General features: G+C 43.4%; 1 protein-coding gene across 2 annotated transcripts in view; it reads right to left on the reverse strand.

Annotated features, from left to right (window-relative positions):
* Positions 1-1,603: 1,603 nt before the first annotated feature.
* Brinp2 (BMP/retinoic acid inducible neural specific 2) overlaps positions 1,604-27,542 on the reverse strand; it is a 99,800-nt gene continuing 73,861 nt past the window's right edge. Inside the window, exons 3-8 of one of the 2 annotated variants that reach the window (XM_034513699.2) lie at positions 22,928-23,118; positions 21,581-21,789; positions 10,939-11,044; positions 7,226-7,462; positions 5,316-5,538; positions 1,604-3,632 (exon numbers count right to left, since the gene is read on the reverse strand). In XM_034513699.2, the coding sequence (XP_034369590.1) occupies positions 2,516-3,632; positions 5,316-5,538; positions 7,226-7,462; positions 10,939-11,044; positions 21,581-21,789; positions 22,928-23,118 (2,083 nt within the window). In that variant the 3' untranslated portion in view covers positions 1,604-2,515. The remainder of the gene's footprint in view (positions 3,633-5,315; positions 5,539-7,225; positions 7,463-10,938; positions 11,045-21,580; positions 21,790-22,927; positions 23,119-27,542) is intronic. The other variant, XM_076941439.1, reaches the window with a different exon arrangement.

The following is a 27,542-nucleotide window of genomic DNA, read 5'->3' on the forward strand; positions in this document are numbered from 1 at the left end:
CTGTTAACTTGATGCACAGCAGATTGCCAATTGCCGTCTTTCCGAGCTGAGTTTTGCTATGCACAGCGGCTGACAATTTGCCACATAAAAAGTGTTCCCGTAATTTATGAGTGGAAGTTTCTGTCCACCCACTCCTACACCATGTAGACAGAATCATTTGGAGTGCTAAAAGCAGACTCCACTGTCTGCCTCACACCTCTCGAAGCCCATCGTTGGCATATATCAAAGTCTTCCTGACATTTGCAACCCTCTTCTCTCCAAGAGTATCCTCCTCTGGTACTTCTCAGAACTCCTATTGATGAGGATGTCATCTGCGGGCTCTATTTCCCACAGTTGAGAAGCTTGGTATCAACCTCACATAGCGAGCAGTGGTTTAAACTAGGAATAGACAGTCTATAATAATCCCAGCACTCTAGATTTCTACCATTAAAACCTTTGGGGAAGAAGTGACTCGGGCTATTTACCTACCTCAGATTTTTGTTGTTGTGGTTGTTGTTGTAATTGAAAGATGCTACAATAATTATATATGGCATCACATTCTTCTATATGCAACAATGAACATAAAAGACTCTTGGGCAGATGGGAGTATCATATCATTGCTTCCCATTTCACTTTCTACCAACAAACATGTGTCAAAGCTGCAGAATGAGATATTTAGTATTTCTGTGGTGATTTGCTCTGAGTAAAAATGGGGTTGCTGTAGTTACACATTGTAAGTGAACATGAAGCCTGTAGAAAGAGAAATGGTTCTCTATGTACTATGCTACAAAGTGATCGCCTACTGCTGTGAGGGGGTACTGAGCTGAGAAGTATGCATCCGTCTAGTATGTCTAGCTAGGGTGGCAAAGTGGGGAATGAAGGAAGCCAATACCATATTTGTATTTTTGTCAATCTCCTTAAAGGGTGATCCTAGGCCATAAGATTTGTAATGCAGAAAAGCCTCCTGATGTCCACAGGAGCACTGACAACGCTGTGCCCCTCTTGGTGAGTTTCAGCATTAAGACTGTAGGTTCTTTGTGAGCAAGAACTTCCAATCCTCTGATGTGATAAAGGGTACCAGGGCCCGTGCTGACTTTCCAAGAGAATACTGTTCCATTTTCATTTAATGTTTTCCTACCCTCCTTCTCTCTGTGTGTCACATACACACACAAACACACACCTGCTCGCACACACACATACACACATACACTCACATGCACACACACATACATGCATATGAGCACACACACTCACATGTACACACATACATATGCACACACACACAAACACACACACACACACACACAAACACACACATACTAGTACAGGCACACCCATTCTTCATATTCGAGTTAACACAGGCACGAATTAACTTATCACATATACTAATCAAACAGCCTCCTACATGGCAATGTGCATCATTTGTGGACCCCGCTCACCAGACAACAACAACAACAGCAATAGCAGCAGCAGCAGCAACAACAACAACAACAACAACAACAACAACAACAACAACAATAATAATAATAATAATAATAATAATAATAATAATAAACATTTAGGCAAGCCAAGGAACTATGCTTCTGTTTCTCTTTCATCTTCTGACTCAAAAAGGTCTTCAAAATGTGTTAAACCAAGTAAAACTTTACTCAGAGGTTCATGTGACTGGAGCAGGTTGACAAGAAAAACAATCACAAAATAAATATTTTTTGTTTTGTTGTTTTTTTTTTAAAAAGAACATTTCCATATATGCTGTCTCTCTAACTTGACAAAACTGCTTCCTTGAACAGATGGGTGCTGTGGGGAGAGGGCTCTGGATGAACTGTGAGGGGCTCTTGGAACAAGTCAAAACTCTGACACTGGGGAGGCCAAGGAAGTGAGGGAGCTGGCAGGAGGAAGTGGGGGAGTGAGCAAGGAGGCTGTGGCCTGCCCTTAGCGTGGGCTCCTCTGCGGTACGACTGCACACACTTCCTAAGGACACCAAGAGCGGTAGACCCACGGCCTCCAGGGTGCAGGGAGGCACTGTACAAAAAGTAAGAAGCAGTGCAGGGAGTCACGGAACAATGACATTTTAAGAAATCTGGTTAAAAAGAATACAAAAGTGACTCCACAGAGGGGAGATCCCCGCCCCTCCCACGTCTGTCCCCTCTTGCTATCCTGGATGACAAGAATCACTTTGGAACATTTTCCTTCCCTTCAGTCATTTCTCTCCTGATTTAGCCAGCTCTTTTATCTCTTCCTTGGCTCTTCTTCAACTGCATTCATTTTAGAGAGCACCGACTTTACAGATTCGAGGCTGCTGGGCTGTGGCCTCCCTGTGAGTGTGTGTGGTAGGGCGTTGTGCACACCTGTGCACTTGTGCAGTGGCTGTTTCATTGTCTTTTCGCCTGCTTTCAGTCCAAGTCTTGAGCTCCCATCTCCCAGGTGCTGAAAGTCTCTTGGAAGCACTCTGTTGGCACTGAGGTGAGGGCTTGGATTATCTTTGCACCCTGAATGTGTGGATCAACTCTAACCAGCACTGGGGTAATTCCCCCGATTAGCTACAGAGTTTGCCCGTCTCATACTCCACAGGATTTGGCAGCTTGGAATTGAAAGCTCTCAGGGAGGACTGGATCCTGCCCACCTCATTGTTGGCCAGCTTGAGCCTGTGCCGGAGCAAGCAGGAGAACAGGTCAAGCCGGACTTTGCCAGGAGGAGAGAGTTGGTTCACCCGGTCTCTAAGCTCAATAAGTTGTAAGAGTGCAGAGTCCTGGGAACCTTGAGTGTACGGGTAGTCCAGCTGGAGAATTAAGTCTCGGATAGCATCCGGGTCAAAGGGCAGGCTGTAGCCGAAGACCTGCAAGGTGTTGATTTTCATGTAGCCCAAATTCTTGGAGGGATCAGTCATCTCCAGGGGCTCATAGTAGATTGTCTCGTTGGAGCTGTCATCCAGGGACTTGATTCGACTCCTTAGGTAAACATGGACTGTCTCAAAAAAAGTCTTCCACCTGTTCCCCAAAGTAATAGTCCAGTTTTGACACTGGGCAGCTGCATCCACGTTAGTCCTTTCCCAGTCTGGAAAGTTGCCCTCATTTACAGGCATGAACCAGCTCTCAGAGTGGCTGCCCCCAAAGGGATTCACATAGATAGCCATGACAGGCTCCAGGGTGCTATTCTTGGTGAGGCAGATCTGCAAGGACAAGGCCAACATCACATGCACCAGCCCAGGCTTGTACTTGTTACTCTTCAGAGTAAGTAGCATCCGCTTCCTCCAAGAAGGGTCAAACCAGCTGCCCAGACGCATGTCATTGCTGATAAAGATGGAGTGTACCTCAATGCGGCTATCTCGCTTCTGCAGGAGGTACTTCAGCTCAAGATCTTGCAGGTCTGTCTCCAGCCCAAGAAAGTTCTCCAAGGATTCGGCTACCTCTGGCCGGCACAGTCCCTGGGCTAGCACATAACCAGGGTTGCAACTCCCACAGCGAGTTGTATTGTCTGAAGCACAGTGGGCACATGCAGGCCCTTCCCCCAAGGCACATGGGATGGGGCCCTGGCAGGAAGATTGGTCATAGGGGCAGGTGCAGCTGTGGCTCTGTTCCAGGAATGTCCCAGGGAAGGTGCTTTCTCCACAGTAGAGAAGAGATTGGATTCGGTTCCACCAGAAAGACAAGGATCTTGAAAAGATAAAGAAGCAAGAGTCAAAGGAAGATTCACACCACACTACTGTCCTCCCCAAGAGTGCTCACCACTGTCCTCTATAATAGTGCTCACCACTGTCCTCCCCAAGAGTGCACACCACTGTCTTCCCTAAGAGTGTCAGGGCACTGACTAATAGGTGGGGGCTGAGGGAGGGGTCAACGAAATGTTCAAACACATAAGTTCCCTGAGTTTCCTGAGTGATGGAAACCCTGTTGCTCTACTTTGGACCAACTGAGTTAAGCCTAGAGCACTGCATGGTGGATCAGCCAGAAATATTTGTTGTTAGATGTGTCCTGCCAGGCTAATTTCATTCAGGTCATCTTTTCAACACCTCATTTTCAAAACTGGAGGCTTTTCAACGTCACATAACAAATCTAGCTTCTTTGGCTTCCCTATAGACATTTCATATTCTTGCTAAGTTCACGCCCACCTCGAGGTCTTTCCTTATGTTCTGTTTTATCTTTCTTACAGTGAGACTTGGGATTTTCTGTGGGTCATTCCAACTTTGTATTTCAACTCTTAGCTACCTCCTCAAATAGGCTGTTCCCAGTGTCACTTTCAAAGGACAACTCCAGTCAACATCTCATCTCTATGTTCTTGCTTGTTTAACCTGTGGCAGCTGTGTATCTATAAACCCTACTATTGGTTTACTGGGCACTAATTTATAGCTGTCGTCTCTGAAAGTACAGTGGGGACAGGAACTCTGTGCTGTCTACTAACACATTCTTGGACAGCAAGCTTGCGTCTTGGGCATAATGGGCATTTAGAAATTAATTACTGAAAAAAATATTAACCATCTTACTAACCTTCGCTGGCCTGTCATATCTACCACTACTCCCACTGTCCCTGTGGCATAGTTAGAATGACATGTGAGAGGAGCTATACTGCCTAGAGCACGTTCTCCCCTGCATAGCCCAGGCATTTCTACCTGTTCTTGCACAAGCTGTCCAAGGCTCCCTTCTCTTAGGAGGGTTTTCTCTCCAGTCTTTGCCTTGTCAGAACTATCCTTTTTAATGCTTTTGTTACTTTTTAAAAAAAATTATGTCCTTGTGTCTGCCCCCATTAATTCCAGTGCCTGACACAGTCAGGGTTTTTTAATTTTTCATGTATTTACATGTTTGCTAAATCTTCCTTGTCAATGGTATCCTCTGCAACTAAAGAGCAGGGCATGGACTAGAAGTGTAATACATATTTAACGAACGCACATGTGAATGAGTAAATAAATAAATGGATCCTATCATAATACACTCCCAGCCTGTTGGGAGAGTCTGAGCCTCAGCTTTCTTCCCTCCCGTGACTCAGACAATTGTGAGTCACTTGTTTGAAAGAATCTAACGTGTTTATTTTCATCATTTGTACTTGATGTATGAGCCTTGAACTCAATTCTTTCCCTCACTGGAAGATTTGGAAAGGGATAAATGAAGACTGGGGTTATTAGATAGTCTTTGAATCTACAGTTTATATACAAGTAACACCAAGGCTCCTTTAGCTTCATACACAAATGAGGATTGAAAGTGACAAATAGGGAAGCCACGTCTGCAGGACCAGAGTGACTGCATGTATCACTACGTTCCATGTTGACCACATGACATCTTTCTTAGCCTCAGCAGCTATGGCCAGGGGTTGCCGGGCTCAGGCTCTGAAGTCTGCGTACTCACCTCTCCTTGGGCAGGCGGAAGCGAGGCTGCCGATGGCAGCGCTTGCAGAGATTGAAGAGGCGGCGGACGATCCGGTGCATCTTCTTTAATAGGACTTTCAAGCTGGTTCCCAGCTGCTGATAACGGTGCTGGAGGTTAGAGTCCATGGTCCAGTACTGGGAGATGGCTGTGGAGTTCAGGAATCGGTCACTGGGGAGCCTCTTCAGCAGGGTCTGGAATTCTTCTGTGGGCAAAAGTAGAGGATCTGAGCAGGGCAAAGCTATGTAGTCCTGGGGACACAGTTTGGTCCTCAGCCCCAGGGGCCCTTCAGAGCCACTGCATAAGAAAGGGGCCTCATTCAGATCATCTTTTCTAGGTTTTTAAATTACATATGGCTTTATTGAAAATTAATTAGCGTATCATAAAATGTAGCACCAGGATTCTATTTTTTTTTAATTTGTTCATTTTTTAAAAATTTTTATTCATATGTTCTGTGTCTGTGCTATATGTGGGCAAATACCCACAGAGACCATAAGGAGGGGTCAGGTCTCCTGAAGCAATAATTAGAGGTGGTTGTAAACATCCCAACATGTTTGCAAGCAACCAGTCTCGGGTCATCCGAAAGAGCCTTTCATGTTCTTAACTACCGAGCCATCTCTCCAGCCCCAGCTTCGGAGGTTATTATTCCAGTAAGTCTTTTCAAAACAGATCTCTCATCACCCTTCAAATGGCTAGAAATCCTACTTTCAGTGATAGCCTTGGGATGTACCTCATTTTCTTTTATTTCTCCAGATAGCTCACCCATGTAACTATCTTTCTCTTCTCTTATGTAATATATCCTGATTACAATGCCTCCCCCCCACACACTTCTCCCAGTTCATCCTTCTTCCCCTCCCCATCCACTTCCTCTCTGTCTCTCTCAGGTCGAGTCTCTCCGGTGAAAGAGGTGAACAGGCTCAATGACAGGCAAATATTGGCACAGAGAGGTACTGTACCCAGCTAAGAAATCTTAGAAACATTTAGTCCCTGAGCCCAGCTTCTCCCTCCACAACTTAGTCTCAGATTCAGCTAAGAGAGTCTGGCTCTCTTAGGCTCAAGGTCACATAGGCGTTCTTCCCTGCAGTTCATACAGAAGCAACTTGATTTCTGCCTCTGAGCTCCAAGTATGAGTTCTTCTGAGGTCCCTTGGCACAGTACGCTTTCTGAACTAATGCTCATAGGTCTCTTGTCTGCTTTACTTTGGGACCTGCCACCACCTGACAGAGGTCTCTGACGCTCTCATCTATTCACCTGGAGGCAGTCCCTCACAGTGGCGAAAGCCGAAGGGTTGTAAAACATGGGCTAGGGACTGGAACTTGACTTTTTTAAATAGCTTCTGGCACTGACCTCCTGCTCTCACTGTGTTTTAAAGATGAGGATATTAAAGTGCTGGTGAGCTGTATAGTGAAACCAAAGTGGGAAAGTTGGTCGGTAATAGGACAAGAAGCAAATCTAACCTTTCGGACACCAGGTCTTAAACTGACATTGCTAGTTAGTTACTGCAGCAACAAGCAACAGTTGGTTTCCACTGGGTACCAATTAGAACCATTCTATATATACTCCATATATAAGCAAATATTTATTATGTGCAAGCACGGTGCTAGACACCATGAAATCAGTAGCCAGCAGAACAAACAAAACTAATACTTTCAATGATATTTATCTTAGTTTATTAAGTTGTTAACACACACTTTTAAGTTAGGTACTGTAATTATTTGCATAAAGAAAAACACACCACTTAAGACCCTTGGTGACCATAATAATCTTTCTTTCCTTAGAAGGTCACCAAAATAGTATGTTGGGATCCAGGTCAGATTCCTCATTTTCTGTCCCTGTAACTCACAGCCTCTACTCTTCCTTATGGAAAAATTCTGAGCTAGTAGCCTGCTTACCTGACTCTTCAAACTGCCTGTTGTGAGTGGCCCAGGAGTCTTGGATCTGCAGCAAGCTGTCTTCCATAGCCTGAATGTCAGCATCAGGACAGTTGCATTCCGGGAATGTGGGACTGCACTTGCACCAGCAGTCATTCTCCCTGCAGACCAGCTCACCCTCAGAGCTGCATGTGATGTAGCTGAGTGCTGCAGCCACAAACCGCTCACGCAGGTGTTCAGGGAGCAGCACCTGCAGGCCTGGGGAAGGAAGGAAGGAAGGAGGAATCACTGAGCAGAACCAGTTGCGGGGAGGGAGGGACTCTGTTTTCTCACACCCAAGGCTGTAGGAATCCAAGGGTTTTGCTGACTAGACCTGAGAATGGCCACCCCAGGGTCTGATCTTGCTGAGATGGTTGGGAAAGAGGGTATTCCTGGCCCCAGTGACAGATGGGGGCGGATCTGAATATGCAGATGAGGGACATCAAAGCCCCAGGCTTAGCCTAACTCTTCACATCAGCCAAATGGAGAGTGTGCCTATCATAGGAACTGGCTTCCTGGCTACACATCAGCATTGCTTGAAGAGAAGTAGGAAGGCTGTTCAGATAAAATAAGTTTAAGGCTCTTATGGGGCCGAATTTGAGGCCTGCTGAGCTTGTTCTGCCTCCACCCGTCATTCTGCTTAGAGTTTCATTAAACTTGGCAGTAGGCATGCTCAGACATTACTAAATGCTTCCTGTTCTGAGCCTCCCAGCCCAGCCTGGACAACTGAAAATGCTGTTCTGTTGTGAGGTGGGGTAAGCACTACAGGCACACAGAGCTATTAAGCCAGGTACTTCTATACATAATTGATAGTAACTCTCAGGGTCTTCCCCATCAGAAAAGGTGCTGCTGCTGTTGTTTCATTTTTGTTCTATAAAACAAGCTGGGATCACATCCCCTTTGTGCTGCTGATGAATTTAAACTCCCAATCTTCCTGTCACTCCCCTACTAAGTTCTGGGATTACCAGTGTTTGTCACCATGTCCAACTTGATATTGAGGTTGGTTGTTGTTGTTGTTGTTTTAAATGAGGAAATAAAAGTCAGCTGACCACAGTGACCAACTTGAGTCCCAGCACTGATGTCCATCACTGTCTGTTTCACAGGTGATACTGCATATGTGGGAATGGTGGCCTGTCTCCGTATGATTTAACTCTTAAGATATGAATGAAGGATGGTAGCCTGTGCCTCAAGATTCATCAGGCCATCAGTCCTGCAGGTTGGGAACACTTCCTCTTCACACTTGCCTCTACTGGTCTTGAATACAATGTACGGAACTACTCCAAGCTTCAGTTTTTTCATCCATCTGAGAAGGATATCAGTTTACAAGTAGAATATATCCTGGGATGGCTTCAAGCCACAGTTAAGGTGGCTGCTGGATGCTTACAAAAGATTATGGCTTGTGGATGGATGGATGGAGTGTGGGCTACATTTTCAGGAGACTCTTCCTGTAGGGATGTTGCTAGACCTTGTATCAGGGGAATGCTGAAGAGAGGGACCACTGAATATAAGAAGCCCCTTTCCTGAAATGTAGGCTGCCTCTTTATTTTTACATCCTTGACTTTGTCCTTGGCAGGGAATCAAAGAGCTCACAGTGTGTGTCCCAGCCTCAGCAGACCTCACACTATAACTTAAAGTTGTCAACAGCCCGTGGAGGTTTTCTGTTCTCACATGGGGTCTGCATCCTACTCAGAACTGCTATGAAATTTTCCTTTCTGGATTCTGTGCCCACCACGGCACTTGACAGCACCCCTTCAACACACATGCTTGCTATCCACATGCTTGCTTTCAACACTTACCCTCCTCATGTAGTCTCCTCCCATGTCCTCATGGCCTCCCTCCTCCTCACCAGAACATTTCCCATTGCTATAAAGTTGGTGCCCTGAGCTATATCTGCATGAGTGATAGGCTATAAAATTAAACAGTATAAACTATGGAAATGAACCACCAGGCATTTTGAACTTCGCTCATTGCTAATTTCTAAACACACATCCAGCTCTTCTAGGCACATAGGAGAAGATAGATATTAGTTGTCTTGGGATCTCTGAGTAAATCTTTTATTCTATTTATTATATGTTTGCTGATTCCTAAAACAATGCTGGTGGCATCTGGTTCAGACTGCTTGAAATTTGTAATCATAGATCCTGGGTTGAGGGCTATTGATTTTGTAATGCTGGGATAGTAATATCTTAAAGAGGCCAATTCAGTTTGCCCTTATGAAAAATGAACTTTTCCTCCTGAATCAGTTTGCATAGGTCTTCTCTAAAACATTTGAGGATCAGAGCTGGGATTGGGTATTTCCACTTGTTCCTCTGTCTTTGAGCCTACAGCAGTGACCTTTTTTTTTTCCTTTCTCTGTTCTCTCTATTCTATCTCTAGTCCAAATGTTCCTGCTCATTTCTCCTAAATCCCACTCCTGGCTTTAAAGTTCTCATGGAAGACACAGACAGGGAAATGGAAAGCAGGAAACACTCTCTTGTGATTATACACCAGCAGTCCCAGAATCTGTAGATCTCTTCTTCAGCAGAGTTAGTGAGCCCACAGTCACAGGTATAAAGGCCATTTGTTCCTGAGTGTGACTTTGGTAACAAAAGCAATCAACAAACCAATTCCAGGCTTATAAAGTCCTGTGCCTATCCCTACAGGATAATGATACAGGTTTTGAGAAGGAACACACCGGAAGGATTTAGATACCAAGTGGCTGGAGCAATCAGTCACTAGTATGGAGTAAATCCTTACAAGTTTTCCCCAAAAACTGACGGAAGGTTGCTACATGCTGGTCATAGGATTTGTGATGATTCTTGTCTTAAGAAGGACTTAACTGAGGCAGGTAAGCATAAACTTAATCATCCAGGACTCTAGTTGTTTAGAGCTATGTACACACTCCTAAATACAATTGGCAGCCCAGGGCTTTGTACATACACACACATACACACACACACACACACACACACACACACACACACACACACACACACGAACACACATACTCTACTTCAAACAATGCACTAAGCAACTGTTAGCAACCTAGAACTCCCACCTTCAAGGAGCTGCAAACAAACTCTGCTCTGAACAGCCCATCAAAGTTACATTCTATTCAGTTATACTCTGCTTGCATCCAGGTATGAAGCAGGTGGGAACAATGTGGCCTAGACTGCTTTTGAGCACATGTGCAATAAAATAAAACTGTGTCCCCAAGTGATCTCTTAGGGAGACTCCATTATATACCACCTTATGCTTATGCCTATGCATAGTTGGGTGTATTTGGTTAAAATCACACACATTATGGGATGGAACATTAACAGTACAAAATATGGTCATGGAATTTAATCTGTGTATCAAAGTAAAGAGTCATCCTTGCCCCTAATAACCAGTTCCTCCTCCTCTTGGACACCATAAAAGGAAGGCAAGGCAATTTGGGTACCTTCACTCACGTAGCCTGCTGTCAATTCTGACAGTTTATTTCTGACCTGTACCACTGATTTGTTTGAATAAAGTTACTTTGCTCATTTAGTAAATTCATGTGAGTCCTTATTTCAGTACTTTAAAGAAGAGGCCAAGAGGCTGGACAACAGCCATCCCAGACCCTGACCACTGATAACACATTCAAATGAGAAAACAAGATCTTTCCTTTCTCTTCAAGGATCCAGAATTTCCACCAGGCCTGAGCGGTGTGAAATGACCTTGCATCTGCTTACCCAGTAACTGCACCTTGTTCTCTGGACTCTGAACCAGGACAGAGCTGACCGAGTCCAGATTGTCATAGTTGCTGCAGCCCAGTGGACCGGTCCTGGTCTCTGTGACCTAAAGAAGAAGGGACAAGATATGAACTTAAAAACAAGAGGAAGATTTCTCTCTGTTCTTCGCTTCTAGCCATCTACTTGGAGACTCTGTGTCCTGACCCCGACCTAAGGAACTGCATTTGTATATCATAGGAATCTAAAGTGACTGTGTTTCTTCACCCTAAGTTAGTGACCATCTATTCTGTGCGGTGGTGGCAGAGTTGCATGTGGTCAAAAGCCTTTCAGAGGGAAGCAAATGAAATGTATAACCAGGAAGTTGAATATGGAGTAAAACCTTCAAGTTGGTGTCTACCCTGTTCCTCATCTAGAGGGAGGCAAAGGGACAGACATGGACCCTGGTAGCCTGGGAGTGAACCAGTTGTATCCACTTGTAGTGCTCACAGGTTTTAGAGATCCTGAGGATGAAAAGCACTAGAGAAATGTGAGTTATAAGTATTATTATTAGTATTAAACATTTAAGTTCCACCTCAGCACCAAGATGTCCTTAGAGAAAATCAGCCATGGGCTTACTGCATATTTTAATAAGTATATTAAATATACATAAACTCTTATAGCCACATAATATTCCAAACACCGTATTTTAAAATATTATAAAGTTGGCCCATCAGTTTTCCTTGATGTTTAAAGTATAAGATGAAAAATGGGAAGCTTTAAATTCACTGAAATAATTATGTAATAAGAATGATGGGGACCGGAGGCCCTTTCTTCTCAGGAGCTCCAAAGTCTTTGCCAACAATCAATCAACCAATCAAGGAGTATTTATTGAGCAGCCCCTGTTCAATTCTACACAATTCATCAAACATTCATAGGGCCTGTTTCTGAAGTTCTTCTGAGGGTCTACCTGGTACTGCTGACCTCCTCTTGTAGCTCCAGGCCCCCGTGCTTTGTAGCAGGCACATGAGCTGCAGTTTTACATCCTTTCCTGAGAGTATTTGATTCATGCCTGGTTCCCACACTGTAGACTCCACAGACATAAGTTTGTTTTATTTTTGCCTGCCATGATGTCAAAAGCAGCTAGTGAAGTGTCTGGAATATCATAAGTAAGCAGTGAACCTGAGAATATATGAGTAATGTGTTTTAGTCTTTTCAGGGAGATAGGCGAAAGGATATGTAAGCTACATAATGAGTCATTCGAGAAGGCAGGTAGATTACGAATGACTGACAGGCAGAGTTGTGACCAAAGGATGAGTCACAAGAAGCATGTCCCTAGGCTGAGGGAAAACAAATAGAGCAGAAAGAAACAACACTGAAGCTAGTCTTAAGATAAGTAGGAAGAGGCCGGTGGTGGTGGTGGTGGTGGTGGTAACACAGACCTTTAATCCCAGCATTCAGAAACTAGAGGCAAGCAGATGGATCTCTGAGCTTGAGGCCAGCCTGGTCTACAGAGAAAGTTCCAGGACAGCTAGGGATACACAGAGGACTCAAAAATCAAACTAACCAACTAAATAAAAGTGTGTGTGTGTGTGTGTGTGTGTGTGTGTGTGTATGCAGGAAGTAGACAGTAGAGGAGTTATGGTAGATATGGTATAAGAAAAAAAATTTTAAAAGAAAGACATCAGGATCTACAGCACAGAGTCTAAATAAAGTACATAAGTGCATGCCTGTCTCCCTATGGAGCCCCATATGTGGAGAACATCACAGAGGAAATCCTGTTTACCTAGGGAGAATAAAGTTGTCAAGTGAAAGATGGAATGATACCACAAACACTGGGAAAGTCGTCAGAACTGATCCCTGAGCTTTAATCAGCCACTCCGGCTTTTCACTCCCAGAACCAAACCTCAATCCTCCCATTTTCCCCAAAGGAAACCACAGTCCAGAGCTGAGGAGCTGGCCTGGTGCCATTTGAAAGACAGAATATTCTTCAGGGTTGATTGATCGGTTGGTTGATTGATCATGAGGTAGTCAGGCCTGGAACTTATGATATAGCCCAGCTAGTCTTCATAACAATCCTCCTAAGTACAAGGATCACAGGAATGAGCCCTAAGTTAAGTAAGTAAGTAAGTAAATAAATAAAATTATCATTGGAGCTTTCAGATTGTAGATCTGTGTCATTTCAATTCCTGAGGAAACAAGGCAAAGGATTGTAGAAACTAAAATGAACTTAATCCACCTTAAAACGTCATCACGTTCTAAATGACTTTCTATACAAATCAGTCTACCTAACATGCTAACGATCTGCCATCCTCCAAAGGCTAACACTGGATGAAACAAGCGGTAATGATTGGACGTTAGTATTGCTATCTGTTAGGTCCCATAACTCTCACTCAGTACCTGGGGTTCCTCCCAGCACTTCTTACTCCACCCTCTACCCTAAACCTCTTCCTCCCAGGGGCTGGGCTTCAGTGTGTCCCTTCCCCCAGCTTCTCTTCCTTACATAATTCAGCCATTTTGGCTATGAGCTCTCATGGTTCTCTTGGCTTCTTTTTCTCCTGGCCTGCTGGAGGCCTCTTGGTCCTCAGTTTCCCCACCCCCTTTCTCTTTTTCCCTAGCTCTCCCCTCTCCATGGCCTGGTTCAGTGAGGACTCTTATAAGATGCCTCTTGCTGTTCTTTCCCTTATATCTGCAGTAAACCTTCTTCTTAAACATATCTAGGAGCCTTCATGTCCTCACTTCTTCATTCACTATCTTTCTATCAGAGATTAAGAAAATAAGACCTAGATAAGTTACATGACCAACTCCAGATTTTAGATATTGTATCCTAAGGGGCTAGGATTAATTCAACATATTCTTGCATTGCTTCGTTCAGTTAGTATTAACTCACAGATGAATGTGACAGTTCCCTTCCATATGGCACCTGCAGATCGGTGGAAATATGTTACTCAGATCCTAGTGTTCTGGTGGATCTTCTTGGGTTGGCCTCTCATCCCATATGGACACTATGTACAGAATACTTCTACTGAGTAAGTGTCTGGCAAGTGGCCAGACTAGATAGGAAGACAGAATCAGATTTACTTCGAGGCCAAGTTTCCGGTTTCTATAAAACTCCCCATAAGAAGAAAAAGAATCATGACCAAGAACTAGCACAATTTAGTGAAACCTGTGTGAATGGCAGCCGTAAGGTGGCACGTTGTAATACTGAGAAACTAGCTTGGTCCTACCTCAAGGTAAACTGGCTATGAAAATATCACAAAATTTAACTCTGGATTTTCCATCTGCCCATTCCTGAGTTGGTTACTCACCAACTAGCTTTAGGGAGGGAGGGAAATGACAAGCTTTATGCAGGGCAAGGCAGGTCAGAGAACAGCAGCAACAGAAGCTCTCCTGTGCTCCCCTGATGCCCAAGCCTTTTCTTAGGCATCACACACCCATCTACTTCCCTCCATCTTTTTCAGCATATTGTGGCTGGCTGTGATCTCATGATTTTTTTTTTTTTTTCCTCTACTAGTCTGAATGTCAGTTCCACAGGAAGACAATCAGCCACTGAGAAGAAGAGGAGTGTCCCTTTGTTAACGGTGAATCAAGAATGAGTGTGAAGAGGAAATATCCTGGCATTACACCCATGTATAGGGCGGCTGGTGGCAAGCCCAATCTTCAAGAGGAAGGCTTGATCAGACTTCACTAGATCCCAGAGCTATACTTCTTTTTATCTCTATTCTGTTCTGAGACCATCTCTCTCCTCCCTGGATAGCAACGAGAAAGGAAAATGAAAGGGGCCTGGAAAAGGGTCCTGTGTCAGGCACTGGCTTGTGTAAATAGTACAGGCTGAGATAGTCCTGCTCCCAACCCATGTCATGAAAGGCCCTGTCTGTAAAGGCCAAGTCTAGAGAATTCTTCAGCTTTCTCAGTGAAGGGGCAGGCAGCTCTGGGAGATTATTAAAAGGGCCCATAGAGGTAACAGAAAGTGCAGTTCACTCAGGCACACATATTTCAAAAAGTGCCTCAGATAAGCTTTCAGAAGGGGAAAATAATTGTGTGCTAATTGGTCTGTTGACAGAGACCATCCTGCCTTCCAAAAGCCCTGATGCTTCTCGGGTTCATTAGCGCATCCAATTTTCCATAATACCAGACTGTGCAGAGCATCGTTCCAGTGAGCCTGCACCCCTCCCCCTTCTCACTTCCGGATTGCTACAGCCTTACCTGGGGGTGGGGGTGGGGGTGCATGCAATGCTAACAGCAGAGAAAAATGGGCTTCTAATGGTGAGCAACAGGGCTGAGGCACAAAGAGCACAGTGATGGTGTGTGTGCTTAAAAGGGCTTTAAAGGGAATCGCAGGATGCTGTAGCTTTTCCAAGCTTTTTTTTTTTTTTTTTTTTTTTTTTAAAGTACGGACTATGAGAAACTCTCCCTAGGGTCTATCTGGCTTCTGACTGGCTCTGTTCAGTCAGCTCATGGGCTCTTCCACCCCTCTTCACCAAGTCCTTTCATATCCTTCTACCAAAAAGGTGGATTATAACTATGATAACTATGAAAGAGGCCCTTTCTCTTTGTCTCGTGGTGCTGATCCCGTCTAAGAAATTACATATGCACACAGCCTTTTATACTATGCATAATTTTTCTTCCGGTTGCATCATCTGGTGTCACCCAACCCTATAGCAGAGTTGGGCAAGGATGGCAATCGTCATCTTTATCATTTTGTAGAATGTGAGTGCAGTAACTAATGGGCAAAGATGCCAGCCTGATTATCCAGAAGGGTTCCAGAGACTTCCTGAGGTGCGTTTGCCCTTTGGTTGCTACCAAAAAGTGATCTGTAGGAGGAGGGGCGGGGGGAGTGGCAATGGTTAGGTTAAAATATTTTAATATTTTAAAAAGAGGAGTAGCCATGATAACTGAAAAGTCCCTTGTATGCAATTGAATTGAGTGGTTGGCAACTTGGGTTACGGAAGAGACAAATGGAGTTCAATGACCCCTCAAGGTCATAGAAACCATAAGTGCCAGAGAGGGCTGAGATCCAAGTACTCTCCCTCCACTTGCTTTGTTTCCCTCTAAACTGTATAGCCCGATTTCTCCTTTCAAGCATTTTGTTGAACATCTTGCCACATGCCAGATGCTGTAAAGGGACTTGGTGGTATGTGCATACAGTAGAATCCCCACTGCTTTAAGGCCTATTGTCATTGTGAATGTGGGATGATGGGAAACAGGCATGCAAACAGACAGACTGTAATAAGACAAATCCTATCTCAGAAGTATGTGCTGATCAGAACAAGCCTTATAATGCACAATGCTGTTTACTGGTTCCTGGAGGGACAGACCAGAGTGGGCAGGGCACCTGTTTCTCTACATTAATGAAAAGAAGGAACCACAGGTTTGCTTAGAGAAACGACACAGGCTGATGTGCTAGAGAACTTTTCCTTCATATAGGCAGAGCAGGTGAATAGAGCCCTCCCCCTTCTCCTGTTCATCCCCACCCAATGCTAAGAGTAATAAATGAGATGAAGCCTAGCAAGACTGCTGCTAAGGCATACTCAGTAGAAGGAGGCACTGCCTAAGGGACCATTAGACACAAGGATGTGCTACAGGGTGCATCCTGACTATTGGACCATCCTGCTTGGGTCTATAAGTGCTAATCATTTAGAGAGAAGAGGCAGAATCTGTTGACAGCCATACTGCAGATCAACCCAGCAGGCGAGCAGAACTGTGAGGTGGGATACCAGCATAGCCCTTTGATCCTCAGCCTAGCAGAATGTCCTTGAAATCCGCACACCTCAGTAAAGACTGGGAAGGGTGGAAAAACTAGGAAATCATCCCTCTTTATGCATGGTTTTCTGAGTTGTATTCTATGGGGAGAACCCATTGTACTGCCAGAGAAAACCTTAGGTCAGTCAGTGTGCAGTAACAACTGGATATTCATTTCACATTCAATATGTCCTTGGGAGAGTTCCAAAAAAAAAAAGGCTTCCAGGGATAGTGGTCCCTCCTTTGAGAAAATAGGCAGTGGCTGTAACTCTGGAACCATCCACAGGCATTATAAGAAATGTGACTTTGAATACTTATCTTTCATTTCTCCATCATAAACTTCAGGGATATGTCTAGGAACCCATGGCAGAGGCTCTGCAAACCCTGCTGGGTGTATGAGCCGAAAGTCAACTTAGACTAATTATTTTTCTTCTGAAGAGCACTGTCTGAGAGCTATGTGAAGACAAATACTGTAAAAGGAGCTGACTGTCAATAACTACTAAATTCAGCTAATACAGAATAAAGGCTAAGCCCATTCCTCTGGATACCAGAAACTAGTATTAGACCATGAATAAGGGTGTGGTCCCTATACTGATGGCAGATAAAACAGAAAGATAACTTTCAGTCAGGGCCATTGTCAGCTCTGCATCCAAGGGAAGCTGTTTGTAGGCCAAAGCCATGGGCTTCAGAAAAGTCTAATAAACAGAGAACATAACATTCAAACAAAAGAAGCTGGAGAAGAAGGCAGGTGAGGCTTTATACAAGAAGACACAAAATTCCAAACAAGAATCCAAGGAGTACGCTCAGAGTGTGAGCAACCTTTCCTAAGCCACAGATGTCGGCAATAGATTTAGTACCTGACTTTGCAGTAGTTTTAACAAGCCATCTTTATACTCATATTGCCTTGAATAGATGGCTGTCTCTTTCAACTAAATGTGTGCATAGGTATTCATAAGCATGTTAAGTAGATTTATCTGACACACATGCAAAATGGGAGGTCCAGAGACAGATAGGCTTCCTTCCTTCTTTCCTTCCTTCCTTCCTTCCTCCTTCCTTTCTCCCCTTCCTTCCTTCTTTCCTTCAATCCATTATTTGACAATGGCTTGTTTGCTCACTACCCACAACGTGACAAGCTCAGTATCATTCTAGGGAAGGAAAGCTGAGTGAGACACAGCTTCTGCTACAAGGATCTCTTAGTCCTGTGTTTAAATAATCATGTTAGCTAGCAACTATCGTTCAAATAACAAACTTATTAGTGGCAGAATGTGCGTGGAACATCGAGAAGCAAAGAAGGAAAGGAAGAGTCACTTGGGTCAACAGCTAGACATTGGAAATAGACTAGAAAGCAAGTGTCCGGAAGTGAGATATGTCTTTAAAACATATGGTATTTGGATATGTCTGGGTTACATGTGTGAGTGGAGGATAAAACATGGATGGGAAGAAAGAGGGCTATTTAGAGATGAAACTAGAAAGACAGCAGGGGCATATCATCAATGATTTTCTTTTGTTGACAACAATAAACCTTTTCAAGCTCTAACTGTGTTCTCTGGACAATCTGTACATTTTTTTTTTTATTATTAAATATCACAAAATTTCTTCAAGGTTGAAACTCTTCTAATGATTTAATAATTTTAGAGAGAGGGGCATGAAGTCCAAAGAAGTTTGGTGATTTGTTCAAAGCCCAATCCCCGTGCACGGATGGGACTCGAACTCTTGCAGTGGAGCCTGCTTTCTTTCTGTTGCACCACACTAGCATGCTGCTCAGGTACCTGGGTTTGCTCTGTGCATGCAGAGCCATGAAATCAGGGGATACCACAGTGTGTACTCGTGCTCATAGCAACAATGTACGATGATGAGCTGAGAGAGGAGGACAGGGAAGCATTAGGAAAGAAAATCAAGTATGAATTGAGAAGGACTTGGACTTAGAGACCAGCATGGGTATGAAGGGAATTCGGTGGCAGGGAGTAATGATAGTGATGGATCAATGACCCTAGGGTAGGGTATGAGGGCGTTGGGCTACTAGAAGGTAATGAGATCTTTGAATTGTTGATAAGATATCTGCTGTTCATTTACTGGTTAAGAATTTTGTGCTTCTTCTCCAACTGTGACACAGCTCATAAGAGACTGAAGGATGAGGCAAGATCCTACAAAGTTCTAATATCTTGGTAAAACTCTCTCCAGGCTACTTAGAGTCCCTTTTCATCATCGCAAGTTGCATTAGATACCAGCTTCATAAATGAACCTTTTCATTCTGTTAATGGAAACCCATCCTCTTCTCCCGCATGCTCCCTCCAGACATTATACCCATGTAATCTGCTACTTTCTCTTCAGTGAATTTCCACCACACTCCCTGTATGTCATGGCTAGTCCTCAGCAATATATCTATAACCCCAAGCTCTTCTTAAGCGTCCACTTCACCTGTTTTGATCTAACGACAGCCTCGCTTCTCCAGGCATGTGGTTGCCCCTGCAGCCTTCTCTAGTGGTGGCTGTTCTCTTTCCCACATCTCACACTCCTGAGAAAGGAAATGAAGCAGGTCTCCATTGCAGCTCTTTACTACTGCCTACCAACCTCTGGCTCCTGGAAGCCACGCCCCCTGAACTTACCACCCACAGCCTGTACCATGCCCACTGACTTCTGTACCCATCCGTATGATCCTTTAACCTTTGCTCCTCCTCCATACTTAGGCTGCCTTAACTTGCCTCCTCATAGCTGTAATTTCACCTTAGTCACCACACCCAAGCTATGTCTTAGACTTTATTGGTGTTTCCTCTATAACTGAAGTAAAAAAAAAATCACTGCACCATACTTCCTCCAGTCTCTTCACACATCAGTTTTCAACCTGGGGCTTGAACGATTCTTTCAACAGGGATAGCATATCAGACATCCTGCATATCATATTTTTGCATTTCAATCTATAGCAATAGCAAAATGACAGTTATGAGGTAGTGATGAAAATAATTTTATGGTTGAGTGGGGAGGTCACCACAACATGAAGAGCTGTATTAAAAGGTTGCAGCATTAGGAAGGCTGAGAACCACTGATCATCAGGACTTAGCCTTTTAGTCTTTGGACTTGGCCTACTTGTTGTCACCTGTAACACCTTTCTCTCAATGATTGACTTAGAGTCCTGAATCTGCAGTGTGTTCCTTGATATATAATCTTAACCCATTTGCCTTTTTCTATCCAGTTGTCCATATATGTGCCTTGGGTAAATCCAACCTTCCGTCTAGTGCATATCTGCTGGTATGTGGAACAATGAATAGAGCTCACAAAACTCACCCAACTCCAGTGCTCATCTCATGCTGCATTTATGGCCATGAATATCACATGGGTCCCTAGAGCTGCCCTGAAACCTATGTGTATCTACTCAGGTGACTCGCCTCCATCCCAGCTCTGAAGAGACCATGTCATTCCTTTTAGTCAAGGCCTTTGCTCCTTGTTTAACTGAGGAACCAGAACCAAACAGAGAAGAAAAACACATCTTCCCACTGCCACATGCTACCATCCTTGAATAGGTATCCTCACACATTCTGTATTGTCCCTGACACAAAGAATGGAGTGCTTCTCTGTAAGGCCTATCTCTTCCCTCGTATATAGAATGTCAGCATGTTTACTTAGGGACCATGCCCTTGAGATTACCTTCTCTCTCTCCTGCTTCATCACTTCATCACTTTCTAACACTTTCTACTAATGTACGGGCATGCTAGAATATCTCTCATCATGAAAATAAAAACCACTGTGTGGATCCCACTGCTCTCCAATAAAGACCCATTCTCTGATTTCCTCTGCAGAGAAAACATAGCAATTCCTCACTTTGATTCTTATCTTGGATCCATTCCATCCTATCATGTTTCCTTCTTGTCACTAAACCTAATCCTCTGAAGGATGTCAGTTACTTCCAGATCACCAAGTCTCTGGATTTACTTGCAGGTTCACTATTTGAACATAGGCTTTATGAGTGTAGAGATTTTCATGTTGTGTTCTAGGTATCTACAATAGTATCTGATATGTGCTGAATACTCACAAAATACTTATTGGATTAACTGGTGAGTGAACAAAACCACCTTGCTCTTTCAGATGATATGAAAGCAGCAGAAGATAATTTTGATGTCTACAGACCACCTTAATTTTATACTTAGAATTTTAAAACCCTGGCATTTCCAAAAGTGTTTTCAGTCATCCATTAACCACAGGACCCTTAGCAGATATACCAGACAGGCTAATTAGAGCAAGGGTGGGGGTGGAAAATGTAGCCATCAAAATCATAATAACTATGGATCCCTTAAAGACCTGCACGAAATCATGAGATTCTGTCATACTCCTGATAAAACTCCTACCTTGCCTGGTGTTCAAATTCCTTTTTGTAGCCTTGACATGCAGTCTAGCCTCCTTCAGAATCTTATCTTGTATAATGTCTTTCTGTTTACCTCTCTGCCCTCAAAGGTGCTTCAACAGGCATTAAACTTGCTTGCTGACTTGGGGCCTTAGCAGTTAGAATTAATTGTTTGTTTATTTGTTTAACTGAAATAGTCTTTCTCAGTTCTACATAACCAGGCTTCTCATCTTTCAGGGCTCAGTCTCACAGGGTAAATCTTGAAGCACCCTTCCTGACCAATCTAACTAATAGTAGATGCTCCCTCCTTAGAAAATGCATGCCATGCTTTTAAATGGCCCTCTGAAATAAACCTCTTTACAGTGGGGGGTTGATGCAGTGTTCAACCTCCACTAGAATACAGTCACATCTTTGACAAGAACAAATCAGTCTGCTCGACCTTCCTTCAGAGAATGGGTGAGCCAACCATTTCTAAGGACTGGCTGAGATGCCACCAGAAAGCTACTGTTTCTCTTTGCTCACATGGCCTGGCTGACCCGAAGCCAGCTAAGGCTCTGACTTCCCTGCCAGGTGCTGGCAGGCTGTTACCTTTATGGCCCCTGTGGCTATTTGGATATGGTGAAGTCTGCGCAGTGTGCTCTCTCTGTCAATGAAGTAGGAGGCCGCCAGCTGGTGCAGGGTTTCCAGAGACACTGCAGAGCTGTTCCCAGTGCCCCCAACTACAGGGACACCTCCTGGAGTTTCTGACTTTCTGCTTAGTTTTCTCTTGTCCACAAAAATGGTCAGGGACTCTTCTCCTATAACAAAAACATGAGCTCATTAGTGAAGTCAGCCCCAGAATCCCCTGCCATTATGAACCTGTAGCCCTTGGGCAGGGCAGATAGAGTTGAGAGCTTTACCCCTGCTGTGGGCCTCTCCCCATCCTTTCCACTCTGAGAGCTCTCTTCTCAGACTGTGTACAGGGTCACAGGCCTCCCTGCCTGGGAGGCCCTCCTTTCTTAGCTCTTAAAGCCTCCTAAAGCCTACCCCTCAGCGTGCCCCCATTTAATATCCTCTATTGATCTCCATGGCAGGCAATCTGCCTCCAAGGGGGAGACACAATTCTCCCCTCTCAAGTTGTTTATAAGAAGCCACATGGCTATTACTGCTTCCAGGGAAAGAGCAAAAGCTTTGCGGCTATATTCCTGTTCTCTCTCCGTCAAATGCTCACCACCTGCCACATGCCAGCAGCTGGCCTCAACCCCGGGGGAATTGCGATTTGCCTACTGCACACTTTAAATGTTATGATAAACCCTTCGTTCTTTCTTCCCATAGCTAGGAGAACTCTTGTGATCTGTGATCCTGTCCAGAGTCCATGCTCCATTTTGCACAGCCCAGTCCCCGCCGCCATTCTATTAGAGGGAGATTCACCAAGTTGTTGGAATTGTGGTTTGGCTGGTTACCAATATTCACAGTGAGGAAGGAGTGGTCAGTGACTCAATGAACATTTATCTATTTCTGTGCCTACACAGCTGACATTTGTAGCCACAATAAGAATTAAGAAGTGAAGTCCCTGGGTTAGATGGCTAGTCAAAATAAAAGTAGGAGCGCCCCCTGCTGGTATATGGTTAGTAGAAACCTGTGTGTGTGTGTGTGTGTGTGTGTGTGTGTGTGTGTCTGTTCCTTGTCTCTGTACCTCCACTTCACCCACAGCTTCCTTACCCAGCAACCCCCTCCCCTCTGGATGACACTTGCAAGAGAATAGAAATGGTCTAGGGTGTTTTGGGTATAGAAAGAATACATTGTTCTCCAGTGCACCAGAAAGAAAATATTTCTTAGTCAGAAATAAGCTAAGAAGGAAAAAAATGCAGAGAGATAAGACAATATTCAACAGATCATAAAAGCTATTTTCAACAATGGAACAACAAGTAGACTGGGGCTGAGGATGCTGCTTACCTCCAAGTGTAGCAGAGAGTAAGAAATGAGTGCCGTACTTTTTGATGAGGTTTTCAGTAACCTGTTGCAAGTTGGGTCTCCTTCCCAAGAGGCGGATGTTTCGGACAAACTCTGGGGCCAGAGGCAGGGGCAAACTGAAGAAGTCTTTCCTTTCTAGGGCCAAGTTGTTCACTTTCCAACGGGCAAACTCCCTGCAAGGAAAGCCAAGGTGTGAGGAGAAGCCCATTGTATTTCAAAAGCAGAAATGTGAAGTTTAAAATAAGGCCTCCTCTGCCTGAGGCTTCCTCTCCCCCAGTGTCCTTCTCACAGGGTAGAGAACCCAGGGGAAGAGACTTCTCCTCTGGCTGATCTTTTCTGGTCTCAGAAGCTACCCTCCACCAGTTTCTCCTCCCAGCTTTTTTTACTGGACAGTAGTAACTCAACATCTTCTCAAGGAAGTCGCCCTGACTCACAGAGAAACAGAAAAAGTACATGTTGGACATTTGGCAGCGATTTGCAGAGAACTGACCAATCAGAGCTGTCATACAGCCAGTGAGTTACATCTTCTATCTTTCTTCAGTTGCTGCTCCCTTCTAAAAACTGGACGGCTGCTCTAGAAAGAACAGTGTTTCAACGTGTGGGGCTCACATCCCCTCATACCCTTGGAGAGAATTACATTCCCCATACTTGTTTATTTAGCTCATATCGATTGATAGCACATCAGAAATTAAAATTGAGAAGATTAAAGTTATCTATCCAATATTGCATTTGAAGTTAACAGTAATAAGCCCATTATACATAACAAAATCAATGCATTTTATAGCAATAACTATATGTACTGAAACAAAACAAATTTGACAAGGAGAGCATATTGCTTTGTAGCTTTGTAAATCTTTCATATCTGCTTGACAAACCAGTTTCATTCTCATATTTGGTCCGTGTTCAGTTTGTCACCGTAATTGTGGACTCCTAAGCTTGGGACTGCACTAAACTAAAGGAATAGCTATTTCTTAAAACTTGCTTGAAATCCAAAGTTTTTCATTGAAACAGATCTTTAGACCCTTCTTGATTGAGTAACAAGACACATTGGACATCCTGTTCACTGAACTATGCAGCTCTTTCACAACCTGACTCTTCACTGCATAGTTACTAAAACATCACAAACTGCAGCAGAAATGCCCTTAAGTACTGGGAAGCTGACTAGCTCATAGTAACGAATGGAACTTTTTTAGGATTTGAATTTTCATATGATAACTGAAATTTCATTTTTGCTAATAAATACCATCAGTTTTCCTCTTAGGAGTTAGCTTGCTGCTTTTTTTTTTTTTTTTTTTTTTTTTTGAAAATGTCTGCCAAACACTTAACTCTAAATAACTATAGGTTGTCTGCTACTCTTCTTGTTTTCAAGAAAAATAGAGTTCTAGGAGAAAAGTTGCTTGCTCAGCTTGCAGCCCAACCACATATGTATTTTCCCTTGAAATCACCATAGTTCTTTAGTAGCTGCAGACATGCCCTGTGTGCACTTCTCCATCCATCACATGGAACATTAAAAAGACATGTATACAAGGTCAGTATTTAATGCTGTTAGTACATTGTATTGCTTTAGGACTTCTTACGTGAAGCTGGCACATTCTCTCTCTCTCTCTCTCTCTCTCTCTCTCTCTGTCTCTCTCTCTGTCTCTCTCTCTCTCTCTGTCTCTCTCTCTCTCTCTCTCTCTCTCTCTCTCTCTCTCTCTCTCTCTGTGTGTGTGTGTGTGTGTGTGTTTCTTTCTCTCCCCTTCTCTCTGTTCGTGTGTGTGGCTGTGTGTTTAGTTCATTCCTATAATGGTGACCAGGACTGGGCTACCAGACTCACTTGAAATGAATGTTTTCCTTTCACTTTATTTTCAGTTTATTTGCTGTTTTTTTTTTTTTTCTCCCCCACTTTCATTGCAAATGCCACATGGGTCTGAAAAGGAACCAAGAAGATCACATTTTAAGCAGCCTGGTTCAGAAGATATCTGGGTGTCTTTATAAACACATCCAGGGGTTCAGTCTCCATGATTTGCTCCTCACCAGTGCATTTGGATCTCGAAGAGGAAAAATTCTAGGTGGAATCTTTGTCTTGAGCTGAAATTTAAATAATTGTAGGAAATGAGTTTTCACCCCCTCCTATATTACACTCCCACATTACACCTCCTGTCTTGGGAAGCAGAGGATGTAAAGTCTCCATGGATCCCTCACCTATCTCAGTCCTGCTCATTGTAAACCGCATAATCTTGGTCTAATGTTCCCTTCAAAGCCAAGGAATACTTATGATGGAGCAGCAGAAAATAAAATAGGTAAAAATAAGTACATGGAAACCCATGTGTAATCTGAGCCTATAGAAATTGCACCCCATCCCCTCATATGAGATCAAGGCTCAAATAGAAAGGAGGAGCATATGTCAAACATCACTAGGGGAACAAAGGGAAATGGTGACTAATAATTCACGGTTTCCAACTCAGTCTTTCAAATTTTTCACTGCGTAGCTTTATTTATCGAACTAGGCATGTTAATAATAATATATCATCAGTTATTTCTTTTGTGCAGGAAATGCTAAACTTTAATTAAAGTACAGAGTATTAGTCAAAGGCATTTGCTATCCCCAGTCCCACTGCACGGTGAAGAACAGTTGCCTGATCTCATTTGTGGATGGCTGGATGGGAACCAGTATCCTCTCTTTGGCTAGAGGATAATTGCACTGATGAATCATAAAATCAGATTACTAAAAACAGAAACAAAACATAATAAAAAAAATCCTTAGGGTCATCAATCCCAGCTCTCTGCCTTGGGATAAGCTACATGTCGACTTCATTAACTACTATTTTTTTTATCACGTTATCTTCCTAGATTCAAGGATGAAGAGGAGACATTTTTCTGTCTTCTATGGTTCTTTAAAGTGGCCCAAGTCCATCCCTTTCCTGGCGATTTAATCCAGAAAGGTTTCTTCCCCCCAGTCCCCCATTGATGCCCTTGGATTCATTACCATCTGATACCATCTATTTTCCATTCCTTCTCTTCCCATTAGAATATAAACTCTACCAGGTAGCATTTCTTCCCTCCTATTAACTATTGCCAGCATTAGAATCATATTAGCCATTCTTACAACAGAACAATAATAGACATTCAACACCATTGTGTTGAGTAATCGAAGGAGACATTCTCCATGCCCTTTAATATCATAGCTTTTGCAAGCCACTAGTTTTCAAATTAATGGGAAATTGATTAAAAAAATAGTTATAGGAAAATAACCTAGGAAGCAACAACCAAGTAGCAATTGATCTGACATGAATGAATTATTTAAAATGTGTGTATCAGGAAGTTAAATCTTATTTATAAAAATATAGGAGCATAATTTTGTGCATTTCAAAAATATAAATCAGTCAGGTATGATGGTGTGCATCTACAATCTCGGTACTCAGGAGGCACAGGCAGGAAGCTTGCTACAAATATAAATCGAGAATAGTCTATATTGTGAGTTCCAGGCCAGTCAAGATTACATAGCTAGACCTTGCCTCAAATAAATAGTAAACACTGCCAGCATATTCTTTTTCTTTTTATACTGTCTGGGTCCTCATATACCATCTGCAGCAGACATGGACAACTTCTTGTGGCTGTTCACTGCCCATATTCAAAGCCTTGTACATTAAAAATCTGTCAGATGAGACTGTTAAGTTTAACACTCAGGTGTCAATAATCAATATCTCCATTCCGCTGCAGTGAGTCTGGTAATTTCTACCATTCATTATGTTAAAGACCAACCTAAGAAGCCACAGGCTTTAAGTCATGCACTTTTGCTCAGTTTGACATCAGCCTTGGAAAATCTGTTTAAAGCAAGTCAATAGCTACAGAGTATTTGACTTCAATGAGGAAACCGAAGCTTAGAATTGTACGTAATTGTCTAATGTCACACAACTAGAGAGAAACCAATGCTCTTAGAAGTGGAGGAGAAGTTTGAGTACCTTCTGACAAACTTTTCCAGATTATGATATACACTGAGGCAGGAAGATTGTCATGGATTCCAGACCAGGATAAGATAGAATTAAATCTTGTATCAAAAGGGTGGAAAAAGTAGATGGAAAGAAAAGGGAGAGAGAAAGAAGAAAGAAGGTAGGAAGGAAGGGAGGGAGGGAAGAAGGAAGAGAGAAAAGGAGGAAGGGAAGAAAGGAAGGGGAAGGGAAGAAGGGAAAGAGGAAGGCAGAAGGGAGGAAGGGAAGAAAAGAGGAGGAAAGAAGGAAGGAACTGAGGGAAAGAAGCCTCTTTAGAGTCCCCAATGAGGCTGTTCATAGCAGGATAAATCAGAAAAATAAGTCCTGACACCGTAGTACTTTCCCTGTTGTTTGGAAGACTTGTGAAACCTTTGCCATATTTGCAATTTATTTGTAGCAGACTCAGATTCCAGCATGAACCTTAGCTGAGAAAAATCACAAAGCGAAGATGCCACAGTTTGCCTAAAAGAATAAAACCAGCTGGTAGCAGAACCTGAGCAAAAGGAGATCACACTGACCTACTTCAGGGTGATGGTGGTAGGGGCAGGAACTGGAGCCCCCAAATGTTAAGGGAGTAACTAGGATGGAGTCACACAATCAGAAGGAGGCCTGCTTAAATCTCAGTG

This window comes from Arvicanthis niloticus, chromosome 10, assembly GCF_011762505.2.
Source record: "Arvicanthis niloticus isolate mArvNil1 chromosome 10, mArvNil1.pat.X, whole genome shotgun sequence".
Classification (NCBI taxonomy): Eukaryota; Metazoa; Chordata; class Mammalia; order Rodentia; family Muridae; genus Arvicanthis; species Arvicanthis niloticus.